This window comes from Eurytemora carolleeae, unplaced genomic scaffold (assembly GCF_000591075.1).
Source record: "Eurytemora carolleeae unplaced genomic scaffold, Eaff_2.0 scaffold1376, whole genome shotgun sequence".
Lineage (NCBI taxonomy): Eukaryota > Metazoa > Arthropoda > Copepoda > Calanoida > Temoridae > Eurytemora > Eurytemora carolleeae.
In genome coordinates, this window is record NW_019397270.1 from 1 (window position 1) to 15,419 (window position 15,419).

Below are 15,419 nucleotides of genomic sequence, written 5' to 3' on the forward strand. Positions count from 1 at the left end.
ATTGTATCATGGGCCATACAGAGTGCTTCTCAGGTCTGATAAGTTTTTTCGGCTTCAGATTGGAAACCGGGAAGACACTGTTTCTGTAGACAGGTTGAAACCTGTCCTTTTAACTCCTGAAGATGATGTAAGGCTGGCTGCACCTCCTCCCCGTGGCCGACCAAAGAAAGCAACCCATGAGCTTCCAGTTTTGCCTCAGTCTCTAACATCTACTGCGCCTCCAGTGGATCCACCAGTGCCATCTTTAACAACTGCTCTTAAGCTACGCCCTCGCAAGAAGACTTATTACCGCCCCTTTTTCCAGCTGAGTATTCCATTCACTGGTTGATTCTTCAGATGTACCATCTTGGGGGGGAGTACTGTGGAGCCCCTGATCTGTATACTGCAGTACTGTGTGTACTGCAGCCTGGTTCTAGAACAATCCACCTTACTATATAAACTCATTGTATATTCTATGAAATACAGTATTCTACAGTAGCTTGTCTTTTTCACTTGACAGTAGTTCTACAAAGTTCTATGAAATGTCTTTTCTAAGAAATGTCAATCTATGATATTTCTTCTCATGAAATGCTCCAAACCCCATTATACAATGTTCTTTTGCTGTGTCTAAACAAATAATCAAAAAAAGAAAAACAATTTTTTATTAAAAAGTTTTTTTTAATCGCTTATTTTTGGCCTCCCTTATCCTTATTGAATAATAAGATGATGCATAGAATAAATACTATTCTTCTTACAGTAATCACGGTCAGAAACCCTATCACGCAATATTTCAATATTCGTATAAAAACATCTGAACAATACACAAGCAAATACTCTATTTTAATAATAGAAGATGCTTGTTTTTGTTTTTAAAATCTGATCTCTGATACAATTAGGATCTTTTGGTGCGTTCGTAAACTGTGATATTTTTTTAGAATCTAGAAATTATAAAATATTATTTATTCCTACTATAGTACCAGGTACCTACTTAGTACTGAATATGCAGATTGGTACCTACCTTGGACTAAGTGCCAGGTACCTACTTAGTACTAAATATGCAGATAGGTACCTACCTTGGACTAAGTGCCAGGTACCTACCTTGGATTAAGTACCAGGTACCTACCTTGGACTAAGTACCAGGTACCTACTAAGTACTATGTACCAGGCACCTACCTAGTACCTATTAATTGAAACCTATCTAATACCTGTCTAGTACTAAGTATCAGCTACCTACCTAGTTTCTGTCAAGTACTAAGTACAATGTACTTACCTAGTACCTGTCAAGTACTAAGTATCAGATCGCTACCATAGTACCTGTCAAGTACTAAGATCCTGATTTTAACTGAAATTATCAATATTTTGTATCAAGAGATATACTGATAATTCATATCTAATATATACGAATGGAGCTAAACAAGTTTGCTTTGGTATAGATTATATACAGGGTTACCCACAAAGGATGAGACTTCAGAGACGACTGTACCCTATTTATACTTTCTGTTTGTTGACATTCATAATACCCAGCAATTGTAAATATGTTTCTTTCTTTGCCCATCATTAAATAAGTCATACACAGACTATATTTAAGTCAGTAAACTTATTTTGACATTGTCATATTTTAAGAGTTTTAGGTCGTCTTTACAGTCAACTCCTTTGTGGGTAACCCTGTGTATTATTTCATATTGATGTCGATATTGAATTGATATCAGAGTTATTCTTGATTAGGTAATTGCTCCTTGAGGTTGACAAATTCATAAATCTGATAGCTTTCTTTTCTTTATCTTGTATCTTAAATCCTGTATCATATGTTCTTTATCCTGCATCCTGTATCCTGTATCCTGTACCATGTTGCCTGTATCATGTTTCCTGTATCCTGTATCCTGTATCCAGGGTGTGTATGAGAATGTACCAAATCTAATGGTTTTAAGATTGCTCCTCAAATAATCTATAAAAGTGCAGAATCAGGGGTGTATCAAGAAATTTGTCCGGGGGGGGGGGAGGCTTAGCATTTCTAACATTTAAGGGGGTGGGCACAATCATCTCCTGCGAAACAAAGATTCCACTTTCAGGAGATGGGACACTGCCCGCGTTGCCCCCCCCCCCCCGGTCTATTATTGCTCATGCGCCAAGGAGAATATAAACAGATAATGTACTTTCACCTTGAATCTGACCCAGTACACCCAACTTATTATTATTATTATCATCATTATTTTTGTATCATTATTATAACTATTTTTATTATTGGTATTATTATTACTATTAATACTATTATTGATATTACTTTTATTACTCTCTTAGAGTATGTAGGGTTTCCGAACTCTGCATAATTCCGCGCAATTCCGCTCAATTTCAGAACGGTTGCGTGCAATTCCGCACAGTGGCTCACAATTCTGCGCAACGATCTTGTCAGCTATCAATGTCAACATGGACACAAGCTCGTAAACTATCAATGCCGATCACAGGCATGATCTCGTCAGCCATCAATGTCAACAAGCATGCACAGCTTGTAAACTATCAATTCCAAACTGAGTTATATCTTTCAATAGGACGCTTCTTGTTGGTAACCAAGAAGTAATTACTCTCAAAATGTAATCAAAGCAGAGTCAATGCCAACTGACGTGTATTTAAATATCTATGTTACAAGTTAAGTTAATGTACATATTTACATGATTTGTGCAGATATATATAAGCTTAGTTAAGCTAATCACAATAAAGGTTTGACAGAGTATTTACAGACGTCTTCACTGTATTAATATAATTGCCTACCACTGCAATCAAAATTAACTGACCTAAAGCAACGTCTGGGTCTGTATTCAAAGCATCAGACGACGTTACAAATAAAACTTTCGAATCCATTGTTAGAAAGAAAAAATTAACATTTTGTTTTAATTTCAATATATCTAAATCCCGATATTTTTGTTTTGTTTTCTGACTTTAGATCAGAGCTCTTTCTAATTATTTAGAGTAAACAATAAAGTATAAATACTTTTATCAATCTTAAAACTTTTTTTTTTGAGCCTCTTGAAAGTCAAAAACCTTGAATGTTTAACAATGGACCTACCTAGTTAAAACTAGAGTGGCGTGAAAGATTTTAAAAATAATTCTTTGATTTTGCGTCTTTTTTAACATACAATGCTTACATGTACACCGTGCGTACACCCATACCATGCGTAGATGTATACCATACGTACATACATACCATGCGTACATGTATACCATGCGTAGATGTATACCATGCGTACATACATACCATGCGTACATGTATACCATGCGTACATATATAACACATGCGTACATGTATACCATGCGTACATACATACCATGCGTACACCCATACAATGCGTACATGCATGTATGGATTTAACCATTTTTACATGTTATGAAACCAACGCTGATGATTTAAAAATTAGTAAAATACCTAGTTTATAAATTGTTGATTACATCAATTTCCTGAAATAATTTTCCAAATCCTATCAATTTCCTCACACTTTCACCACCGCCCATTTTGTCGCACACAGGGTGTTCCACAAAAAATGATGAAAAAAAAATTATTTTTGCTCCCATTTTCTTGTTGAAGAAATTTAATATTTAAATTTTAAGGCGCGAACGTCTCTTTTTCTAGTAACAATATAGCTTTTAAATGATTCTTTTCAGGCCGCTATTTTTGTTAACATCGTAAGACTCAAACTTTCGCATATCTTTCGGTAAGCATAGATGGATTGCCAATTTTTTAATAAAATAAATACAAGTTTTTTTTGGACGCTTCGCCCTTCCTTTTCTTCAACATTTTGTCCGGGCAACATTTTTCAATTTCGACCTGCCAAAAGGTTTCCCTAGGGTCATGTGAATTACCTTAAAACGTTTGAGCTCGAACAGTTCAGCCGTTTTTACGTTTTTGGAGAGAAAAAAACTAACAAACAAACAGACAGACACGCATAGTAAATAGATAAAGAAAGATTGCTAGATTCTTTTATATTTACCTTATAAGTAAATCTTATTGTCTTACATTTTTTGTACATCCTGTAAATTGTTTGAACATATTTGACATATTGACTACTTTCTGATCCATATATACATTAGGTAAATAAATAGATTCGTATAAACATTAACTTTCACTAATAGATCAATTTTTACCTAGACAAAACAAATTAAAAACCAACCTTGACATTTTAACAGAAGTTATTTACTATTAGCTTGGGCGCCCAGCTTTACCTGGAAACTAAACTAGCTTGGGAACCCAGCTTTAACTGGAAACTAAACTAGCTTAGGAACCCAGATTTAACTGGAAATTAAACAAACTTGGAAACCCTGCTTTAACTGGAAACTAAACTAGCTTAGGAACCCAGCTTTAACTTGAAACTAAACTACCTTAGGAACCCAGCTTTACCTGGAAACTAAACTAGCTTGGGAACCCAGCTTTAACTGGAAACTAAACTAGCTTAGTTACCCAGATTTAACTGGAAACTAAACAAACTTGGGAACCCTGCTTTAACTGGAAACTAAACTAGCTTGGGAACCCAGATTTAACTGGAAACTAAACAAACTTGGGAACCCTGCTTTAACTGGAAACTTAACTAGCTTGGGAACCCAGCTTTAACTGGAAACTAAACTAGCATGGGAACCCAGTTTTAACTGGAAACTAAACTAGCTTGGGAACCCAGCTTTAACTGGAAACTAAGCTAGCTTGGGAACCCAGTTTTAACTGAAAACTAAGCTAGCTTGAAAACCCAGCTTTATCTGGAAACTAAACTTTCACTGTTAAAGCCGACTGACTCAATTAAAATTTTCTAAGCCAAGCAATTAAAACATTTCCGTGGTTCTAACGAGTTCCCATATAACCTAGTAGATATATTTTTATAAAACATGACACTATATAATTACGTTTATAGTCCTGCTATAGGGACTGTAAACGTAATTTCAATTCACCACCGATGCAAAGATGTCCGATTTACAACAGTACCCGCGTTTAAAAACTTTGTCTGATGAATGAAGATATCAATGTTTATGTTTCTTTAAACTGTTAATTTTCATTGCAAAAGTGTCTTGCGTATTTCTTGTTTATAGAAGAAATGTAAAAACTCACAGAAATAAACCTTTTCGACTTTCGAGTCAGAAAAACGATGGTATATATCTTCCACAAATTTTATATGATTAAGGTTGCAAGGGATGTAAATGGGGCATTGCAATCTTTGCATGGAGGATCACTTGAAAGTACACTTACAGTCCCTTTAAAATTATAGCAAAAGTCCCTTTAACAACACAACATCAATAAATAAACATGATAAAAACATATTATTCTTGATAATCACATTGCAGTTTCATGGCGCTTTGTATTTATCTTTGTTTTCAAAAGAAGTGTACTACAATTTTTGATAGGAAAAGCTTAGCCGGAGCAAAGACGTTGCTTCACCATAGTTTCAGAAGAAGTAAATATATCCATTTACTGATAGCGCCGATTAAAGGATTCATAACTCTGATTGGATAATGAGATAGATAGAAAGATAGATGTTACCGCCATACGATTTCTATTTCTTCAGAATAGACAACAATTACACATGGCTGAACCCTGATTGGATCCGGCGCTAATGGACTCGGCATACAGGAGTGGCTGAAAGGGTACCGTTGTGAATTTAACATACCCGCAAGAAAGCTACAGTCTCTTTTAACTATTTGAAACTATGCCTTGCACCATCTATTTTTAAATTTAAGAAAGGAAAACATATTATTCTTGACAATCACAGATACAGGCTGAACAGTCGTCTTCCATAGGATATTCCCAGGACCTGGAGTCAAGCACATTCTGTCCAATAAACTAAACACAATTAAGATTAAAGAGAAAACTAGGACGACAGAGAAACTGAGTTTTTGACACAAACTCATATATTTTAGTCCATATAGATGTTTGCAATGTGATATCTATCACATTATCTTTCTTCACCTGGAGTTTTTCCGCAGTGATTTGATCCAACCCTGCAGGTTCAGGGATCCCAACTATACTCCGCTGGAACATGGAACCAAAATGAACCAATGCAGAGAGATAAGAACCTCTTAATAAAAAGTTTGCTTAAGAATTAAACATGAACGCAGAAAGAAAGATGGACATTTAAGTTACCCTGTGATCAAAACATTTAACTGTTTACTCTGTCTTTATTCATTCTCTGTGGTCTTAACCTAAAACTGTTTACTCTGACTATATTCATTCTCTGTGGTCTAAGGATGTTACTATTTCAAAATGGTTTTAACTTCAAAATGCTTTCACTAGTTCGACATTCTTCATAAAAATTTTGTTTTATTTTGTCTGTCATTGCTTACTTGGCAGATGCATGATGATCAGATACTCCATTAGTATTGTATAACGAGAAGAACTCATCATCTCCTAAATATTTCATTATTTTTGACGCAATTGCAGTGGTCGTCGTATAAATCAATATAATGAAGACGAACTTCAAATTTAATTTTTATTTCTAACAAGTATGGCTTCGCAGAAACATAGAAAAAATGAGAAACTGTCAATTTACAGCTTTTTTGTCAATTTACAGCTTCTCTTTGTTTGCTTGAAAACCTCAAATTTGATAAAAAGTTTGTTGGACATCAAAACATAAAGAGACGTCTTCAAGCTCGTCGTAAAGGATTTGAGTCCTTACCACAAGTTCAGATTATATAATCCATAAATCTTTGCAAACTGATGACATAAGTCTTAGATATTTCAAACTATGAATTCTGTTAGACCGAATAATCTAAGTTTGAAATATCAAAGGTTTAGACCATTGGGTTGAAAAGATATAGGAAATTAAAAATTTAAATTCGTGACAAAAACTCAGTTCCTTTAAAATGAACATGTTTAATGAACAAAAATGTAACAGAGAATTGATAAGGCAATCCCAAAGGCCAAGGCTTTAAAGTCGACCCATCTCTGTAAGAGGCAGCATGGTCAGACTGGATTTGATGCAAATGCCTTTGTTCTTATTTAGAAAATTACCTAGAATTTCCTGGACTGCCCTGAAAGCTTCTCCGACAGGACTGGCTCTAGATGGCTTATTCATACCTGCTTAGAAACCGGTTTAGAACCAGTTCAAAAACCTGCTTAAAAACCTGTTTAGAAACCTGTTTAGAAACCTGTTTAGAAACCTGTTTAGAAACCTGTTTAGAAACCTGTTTAGAAACCTGTTCAGATACCTGTTTAGACACCTGTTTGGAAACCTGTTTAGAAACTTGTGTAGAAACCTGTTTAAAAACCTGGTTAGGAACCTGTTTAGAAACTTGTTTAGAAACCTGTTTAGGAACCTGCTATGCAACCTGTTTAGAACAAAGTTTTGAAATCTGTTGAAAAAAATCATTCAGAAGGTAAAAAATCTTACATGCAAAGGTTGTGTACGATTGTGTAAGAACATCTTGCATACCTAAATACAGGGAATATATGAGGAACTTCCATTTCTCTGTTTACAAATAAGTGTACGGCAGTTTCTGGGAGGAATATATACAAAGCTTAGACTAAGAAGCACTTAGTACCTTCCCGGAAAGAGCAGTCTATACTTCATGTATAAACAAACCTAGTGCGTTCGTTTTATATTTCTTGGCTAAATAGAAAAAATGTCAAATTTTGAAAATAATAATAATTTAACAAAAATGTTTTCTTACTGTCATAAGTGCACATTTGGGGATAGCTTGGGCAATCCTTCTGAAAACCATAAGGTCGCCCCCAGGTGACGTAAAACTAGATTATATAAACTGATTATTGGTAATCATAAAAAAAACTATCTGATCTGCAGAATGTAGCTTCGTCGAGAAGACATACAGAGAAAAAAACTATTGTTATAATTAAATAAAGGAACAGAGTTTTTTTGGCCCAAACTCAAATTTTCTAATCCGGCCCTATATCTATGGCTTGAACTTAGATATTTCAAACTATGAATTCTGATTAAATAAAACAAGTTTGAAATATCTAAGGTTTACTTTATATTAGGTTGGCAAAGATGTATATATGGGATTAGAAAATTTGAGTTTTTGGCAAAAAAAATCCATTTTTCTTTCTGTTTCTTGAGATACAGAGGAATTGTCGTAATAATTGTTTACATTTACAATAAACATGTTTGGTAAAATAGCTTTCTATTTCAAATTAAAGCCTTTAAAAACTCTTCAGACATTTCTGAAGAAATTCGAAGACATTTAAACCTAATACCACTTTAATTTAGAATGAACTTAGAACCAATTTCTTAAAAACAAATGAAAGCATAATCAAATTGTTTTAAAGGTTAAACTTCAAAAATAAGTAGATTTAAAATATAAGACCAAGTTATTACGGAAAAATATTGGATAATTCTATAAAAAAATTTTAAAACTTTTAAAAACATATTCTATGCCGGAAACTCTTAAGTAAACGGCCAGATATAGCTAAAACCAAATGGGTTAAAATCAAAAAATTTATAACCGGAAGTTCCTTTCTCTGGTTTGATTTTTTAATTTTGATAAATGTATGTATATAGATATTTTGATATTGTCCAACCTGAATAATAGTTTGAGGGTTGTTCTCTCGAATTCTCTCCACCAACACTTTCAGGTATTCAACACTATTCCTGTTTAAAGGGACGGTCAGCGCAATTTCAAGTACCATACCATACCATACCATACCATACCATACCATACCATACCATACCACTTTATCTGATCAAGAATGAATAAGATATCAATGTGAACAATTTTGAAAATTTATTATTTTTAATCATGGTTTCTCTTATTAATCTCAGAATTAAGCACTTAAAAACCTATACAAACCCCAATAACTTCCACATTATTGATAAGATAAGGGTTACAAGGGTGTCGTTAAAAATCGATTATAGTCATATTTACATGGAAGGTCCTTAAAAAGTATGCTTAAGCTTTCATTAAAAAGACTGTAGATGTAATTTTAAGAGACGTATTGCGTTTACGTAGAGATTCTTATATTTGTTTATTTCGTACAATTGTTTAATGGGTATTTTCTTATAAAACCATACGAAAATTGAGTTATTTAAAATTATATCTTAACAAAGTCGTCTTTGCGTCATTTTAAATTTTACCTACAAATCCTGTCTTCGTCATAAGCTGGTCGCAAACTGAACTCCTAACAAATTGGATTGAAATTTTACCATACGACTGCGCGCCGATCTACATATTTTTAAGTGACATTCATTATTTAACAGATTTATTCACACACATATCATACATAACAATATTAATAGTGTAGTTTGAATATTAATTTAAAAACTTTTTCGATTGTATAGTTTTACAAAAAAACAGCATAAATTCTGCAACAACAGAAGAAACTAATTATTATTTAAAGGTGTGAGTTGGACATTGCCATTTTTGCATGGACAAACGATTAAATTACACTTACCGTCCCTTTTAAATGCATAACTTATTCATAATTTAAGTAATTTTATTGTGATCCAGTTGCCCGACTGCCTCTGAAGTAGGGTTTCCAGCGAAAAAGAAAAATTTGCGAGAAAAAAATAATGCGAAAATTTCGCAAAAAAGAATGCAAAACTTTTGCAAAAAAAAAATGGAAATTATGCAAAACAAGAGAAAGTTTCGCAAAAAATACAGAATTTTTAAAGACAAATGTAAAATTTTAGCAAAAAAGTTACGAAAATTCATCAAAAAAGACTGATTTTTTTTATACAAGACTCATTTTCAAAGAGGGATTTATCCGCAAGCCCAATTGATGGATGAACACATAATACAACTTCAAATATTGAGCTTTGAGAGCAGAGAATTCCACAAGTTCTTTTGTGCAATTAATTGTTGCGGCTATAAAACTCATGGTTTTCTTAAAATTTTTGCATTTCGGCAAACTTTTTGCATTTATTGCAAAACATTTTTGCAATATTATTTTGGCATTTTGCAATCGCGAAATTTTCACTTCAGTTATTTTCGCAAAAAATACAAAATTTCATGAAAAAGTTTGCAAAATGTTTCATTTGCTGGAAACCCTACACCGAAGAGAGTAGACCTATCTTGTAATCCCAGAATTACAGCCTCATTGTGTATCTTACAGGGTAAGCAAGGAATGTACAGAATAAATCAAAACTTCATCTTCAGCTTGGTGTACTGAAAGAAGGAGTTTAACCCCTGATGGGTATACAAGCCATGCACAATGATACTTGACCAGCTGCGAGAACTGGACTGCTATGAAAGTTTCCTCTCAAGAGAGCTCAGGGCTTACAACACCCCATTTTTCATAATGGGTGCAGTTATGGGTTTCCTTAATCCCCCTTTACTTGGAAAGAGTATAATAAAGAAGGAACAAAGGGAGCAACCCCCTATACCCTTCCTCCTACAAACGCCTTATCCCTCTCCTACTCCACAACTCGATGTCATAAGAAGTATTTGGAGAGACTTTAAAATGTAAAACCAAGATAAACAAGAAAAAAGAAGAAAATATTGAAAAGGAAAATTAGAAGGGATGTTTTAAGCTTTACACTATCTGTTTTACCAATAGCGAATAAAGACGAACACCGGATGGGAGATGTCCCCCCCCCCCTTCATATATTCTACCCAAAGTTAACTGATCTAGAAAGTGTTCAGAAGCTGATGCTAGCAAAACATGTGCAAGTAATGCTCTGAGAAAAGAAAGCCATTCAGCTAGTTCAAATGAATTCAGTGTTCGGAAATAGCAAGATCTTTTTAGAAATAGTTCTTTCTTTAAAGTGGCTAATTACAAGGATATCCCTTTTTTCAAAATTGGCCAATATATGATTGAAAGATGTATGAGAGATGTACAAAAAGAGGAAAATAAAGAACAAGAATTATAGAAATCTCAAAATATTTTTATCTGATATCATACAAATATTTAAAAATATTGTAAAACTTAATTAAAATAAATTATTAAAGTTAAAAATTTCATCGTGATCAAATAAATTCTAAAAATATCAGTTTTTTAAAAGTTTTAATATTTAGAATGATAATACAAAAGGCTCACCTGGAGCACGACAACGTCCCATTGTTTCAGTTTTATTTTATCCAATGTTTCCTAGATTATAAATGAGTTGATGATTGTCCACACTTATCCGTATATCTTTACAACCTGATCATCTGCAGGTTTACACCTCACTGTGATTTAAAGGTAAAGGTTTCAAGCTTTCAAGAAAAAATCGATGAGAATTTTGCAAATTACTTCTTAAAAACCAAAGCTAAAAACATGTACTTTACAGTGCTAAAATGTATACATGTAAAGGGCTACAGAAAAGCATAAGTGAGTAAGTGCGGTAAAATCAAAGCCAAAGTCAAAGGCGACCCTGTCTTAAAAATTTCATGAGAATTTTTATAAGCAGACTGAATCTATGTGATCTACCTGTGATTGTGAATGCATCTCCCAAGTCCAGCCCCCCTCAGTATGAGAATCATATTCAAAATCCAGGTTTTCAGCTGCAGCTAATTTACTTACTAACAGATACATCAGAAATATAATTTACTTACAAACCAGATACATCAGAAATATTATTTACTTACCAACAGATACATCAGAAATATAATTTACTTACAAACCAGATACATCAGAAATATAATTTACTTACAAACCAGATACATCAGAAATATAATTTACTTACAAACCAGATACATCAGAAATATAATTTACTTACAAACCAGATACATCAGAAATATAATTTACTTACAAACCAGATACATCAGAAATATAATTTACTTACAAACCAGATACATCAGAAATATAATTTACTTACAAACCAGATACATTAGAAATATAATTTACTGACTAACAGATACATCAGAAATATAATTTACTTACAAACCAGATACATCAGAAATATAATTTACTTACCAACAGATACATCAGAAATATAATTTACTTACCAACAGATACATTATAAATATATATATTTTACTTACTAACAGATACATTATAAATATATATATTTTACTTACTAACAGATACATTATAAATATATATATTTTACTTACTAACAGAGTCATCAGAAATATAATTTACTTGCTAAAAGATACATCAGAAAAATAGTTTGCTTTAATGGGTCACTTTAATGAAGGGTCACTTTAATGAAGGGTCCCTTTAATGAAGGGTCCCTTTAATGAAGGGTCCCTTTAATGAAGGGTCACTTTAATGAAGGGTCCCTTTAATGAAGGGTCCCTTTAATGAAGGGTCCCTTTAATGAAGGGTCCCTTTAATGAAGGGTGCCTTTAATGAAGGGTCCCTTTAATGAAGGGTGCCTTTATTGAAGGGTCCTTTTAAGCTACGTTTACAGTCAAGAAAAAGTAATCCATTTTCTTTTTGGAAATTATTTTCAAAATTTTTATTTATTTATTTCTGATAAAATCCTGTTAAAGGAACATCGTTCACATAAGTGTAAGAATTTCCTAAAAAGAGATGTTGTTATAAAGGAATTGAGTCTTTGCCACAAATTCTGATTTTCTAATATTCTAATACATTACAAACTATGATTTCTGTTATATGTAAAATAATCCAAGTTTGAAATTTCAAAAGTTTACACAATCAGGTTGCAAAGAAATAGGGATGATAAACTCTGAGTTTGTGGCAAAGACTCAATTCATTTGTTGAAAAACGAATCAAATCAAATCAAATCAAAACTGTTTTAACAGGTATGAAATTCACGTTGAGTTAAAAGTTAAGTCTATGTCAAAGCAAGCTGTGAATTCACAATTTGACAAATTAAACATCAATTTATCAGTGTGTATCCGAACCTCCCAGAGGAAGGGTGTCAGCAGAGCTTTCTAAGCCTGTTGAGAGAAAGGGCGCTATGTGCGTTGTACTTGTATAGAAGTCTAGATAGCAAGGACACTACTCTCCACAACTGAGTGGAAAGCGTGACTAATCCCGAACAAGATAAAGTAATAAAGATGAATACAGAAGCAATACAGAAACTCAAAACATCAGGGATGAAGTACATGCTGATACAGATTTTAAGGGGGAACAGAGCCTTCAATAGACTTTAAATCAAATACCATAAACTGGTTTTTCACCCTCCTCACAATGGAAACTGGATTACTCATGGCAGACCTCTGACATTGATAGGCAAAAGACACACTCCCCGTGTTTTAAAGCGATGGGACAGCATGCTTAGCGGGTTATTTTTTCTTTAAAAAATCTGTCCACGTGGGAATACACGTTAAAAGTGAGGACTATGGCATTTCTCATACCTGTTACCCTTACACACCCATCCTCATCCGCCTACCTCCTAAATTCCAACCTTATCCTACTTCACGAGCAGATATAGTGGAACTCAGAAACTGCTTTGCTGTGGAATCTTAATCAAAACTTTCTGAGAGAGATCATCATTGGTTTCATTGGGTGTTCCTTTCCTAGGGGGTACACCTAAATCACCTTGAACCTAGCCGAATGCAGTTATGGCTAGGAGATCTTTTAATTTCTTTCTAAATTACTGCAAGACACTGATACATGTAATGCAGCTGACAAAGGGAAGTTCTCATTACAACAATGTCAGCAATAAACCTGCATAGATGGCCGATATCAAAAACAACTAAAATAAATAAAGAAACTCGAGAGCTGATATTGAAATACTACAAATTGCCTGATCAGAATTATTTCATACTCGTTCAAGTATAAACTTTAAATGAACAAGTAAAAAAATAAAATTCTGTGTGTTTAACGATTGTTGAATCATATACCAAAACGCGATTGAATTTAAATATAAAAACTAGCGCATCAAGCCAGCTGGTTAGTCTAAGATAACTTAGTTTTTTGTCGATATTTTGCGAGAGAGTAATTTGTTAAGCACTCACCAATCCATAGAACAGATAAACTGTAAACGTTGGGAACAAGAAAGAGAAGAAGAAGCAACATTTTATTGTTTGATTAATCCTAAAAATATAATATTCAAGATAAGGTTTTCGATTATACCGGATCAATTTGGATCCGTAAATGCCTTATGAAACCTTTCCTAAAGCTGAAAACTTTAGAATGAGATATCCTTAATCCCGATTACTTAATCTGAGTATCCACATGGACACACTTTTGATTTTCTTCTTACACCGTCCTTTCTTGGATACAGAAGTAAAAATTCAAAAGCCGGTTTTTAAAATTAAAGAGTTCCTCCGGTTTCTGTACATTATCTTTAATGGCGCGCAAAATTTCAAATTTTGGCTTTATATACACGACTCTGATTGGTTGAATTTCATACACTTTTTAAGATACAAGTACAAGATTAGGTTAGTCTCGATATTAAGAAAAAGAAAGGATCAAGAATTAATCTCGATATCCACTATTCTTAACTTTTCAGCTCTGAAGCTGTTAAGAATGAAAGACTATAAAATCTTTTAGACATTTACAGCGAAACCTTTCCTAACCGAATTAAGAAAACATCTACCTCTTGCCACACAAAGGTAGGTGCGACATCATGGAAACAGTTTACACATGTCACTCTGTGTTGCATCTAAGGGGTTATTTTAAAAATCAATCTTAACAGCCTCAGAAAAGGTTCCGTAAGGCCTTTATGGAACCAAAGTGATCCGTCAAAAATTGGAAACCCTAATTTGAAACTGATAATTCTGTTAATTAATATAATACAAGTTTAAAATATCGAAATTTTACTTCATCAGGTTGCAAAGATGGATTAGAAAATTTGGGTTTGTGGCAAAAATTCAATTCCTAAAGTTTAGGTAATTATGGGGATGGAAAATTAAAATTGAATATAGACGTTCCTATAATTATAATTTGCTAAATAGCCACTCAAAAATGATTTTTAGAAATAAACACATAACCGAAGGAATTAAACTGATTATGCTCTTGTATTATCATAAACTGACAAAAGATAAGAAATTTAACTTTATAAACTTTATAAATTCAAATTAGAATTTAAAATTTATCGGTGAAAAAGATTGTAGACTATAATTTGAATTGGTCCTGAAAAAAATAAAGTGGTTTGTTCGATTCACAACCGTTCTCTTTAAACTTTATCTAAAAATTTTTTTTAACTATTTCCTTTCTGTTTCTGTTGCAAAATTCCTAGCAAAAAAAATCAAAAAATTTCATTCTTGATTAAATAAAGTTTAAAGGGTACCGTTGTTCATCAGATATGACACTCAGGTAAAGATTCTCTTGAACTTTCTTCTTTAGTCCCTTTAAACAGTTGGTAAACAAAAAAAATAAGATTACTAGACTAGTAATTCTATCTTTAGAATATTATTAACATTTATATAATAAAAGGTTTATGGGGCGCTTCGCGCCCATCTTTTATTTTAACTTTTTGTTGTGACTCTTTAATTATATATGATAACATCTTTTCTTTGTACAATAATCTTTTTTCAATTTTTTGTGTTGGGTTTTAAGATTTTACGAAAAGTATATAAATAATTGGGGGGGGGGGGGAATTAACCCCCCTTCCCCTCCAAGTGTGTGTGAATTTAAGTAGCTGTAAAGTTAATTCGAATTTAATTTTAATTCTAGAATTAAT

At 33.1% G+C, this 15,419-nt stretch overlaps 1 protein-coding gene across 3 annotated transcripts; it reads right to left on the reverse strand.

Moving 5' to 3' along the window:
• Positions 1-5,656: 5,656 nt before the first annotated feature.
• Positions 5,657-14,744, reverse strand: LOC111713177 (uncharacterized). Of its 3 annotated transcripts, XM_023487997.1 has the most exons (14): positions 14,728-14,744; positions 14,334-14,399; positions 13,750-13,828; positions 12,307-12,345; positions 11,309-11,400; positions 10,937-10,987; positions 9,036-9,079; positions 8,483-8,552; positions 7,618-7,693; positions 7,338-7,379; positions 6,959-7,027; positions 6,292-6,355; positions 5,918-6,026; positions 5,657-5,791 (listed from the first exon to the last, which is right to left on the reverse strand). In XM_023487997.1, the coding sequence occupies exons 3-14, from the start codon at positions 13,808-13,810 to the stop codon at positions 5,702-5,704; spliced, it is 807 nt and encodes a 268-aa protein (XP_023343765.1). In that variant the 5' UTR covers positions 13,811-13,828; positions 14,334-14,399; positions 14,728-14,744; the 3' UTR covers positions 5,657-5,701. The 3 variants fall into 3 exon arrangements, with proteins under 3 accessions (XP_023343765.1, XP_023343763.1, XP_023343766.1); XM_023487995.1 differs by lacking the exon at positions 14,728-14,744 and having other exon boundaries at positions 14,334-14,471; XM_023487998.1 differs by lacking the exon at positions 14,728-14,744 and having other exon boundaries at positions 6,959-7,024; positions 14,334-14,463.
• Between the last annotated feature and the right edge of the window lie 675 nt (positions 14,745-15,419).

Bases quoted from the DNA above. Each gene is read 5' to 3' on its own strand.
- LOC111713177 (XM_023487997.1), bottom strand. From the start codon at position 13,810: ATGTTGCTTCTTCTTCTCTTTCTTGTTCCCAACGTTTACAGTTTATCT. The intron at 7,694-8,482 runs GTTGGACAATAT...TATATAATCTAG, and splicing joins ACCCTCAAACTATTATTCAG to TTTTACGTCACCTGGGGGCG. The intron at 6,356-6,958 runs GTAATTTTCTAA...TGAAATATTTAG, and splicing joins GGCAGTCCAGGAAATTCTAG to GAGATGATGAGTTCTTCTCG.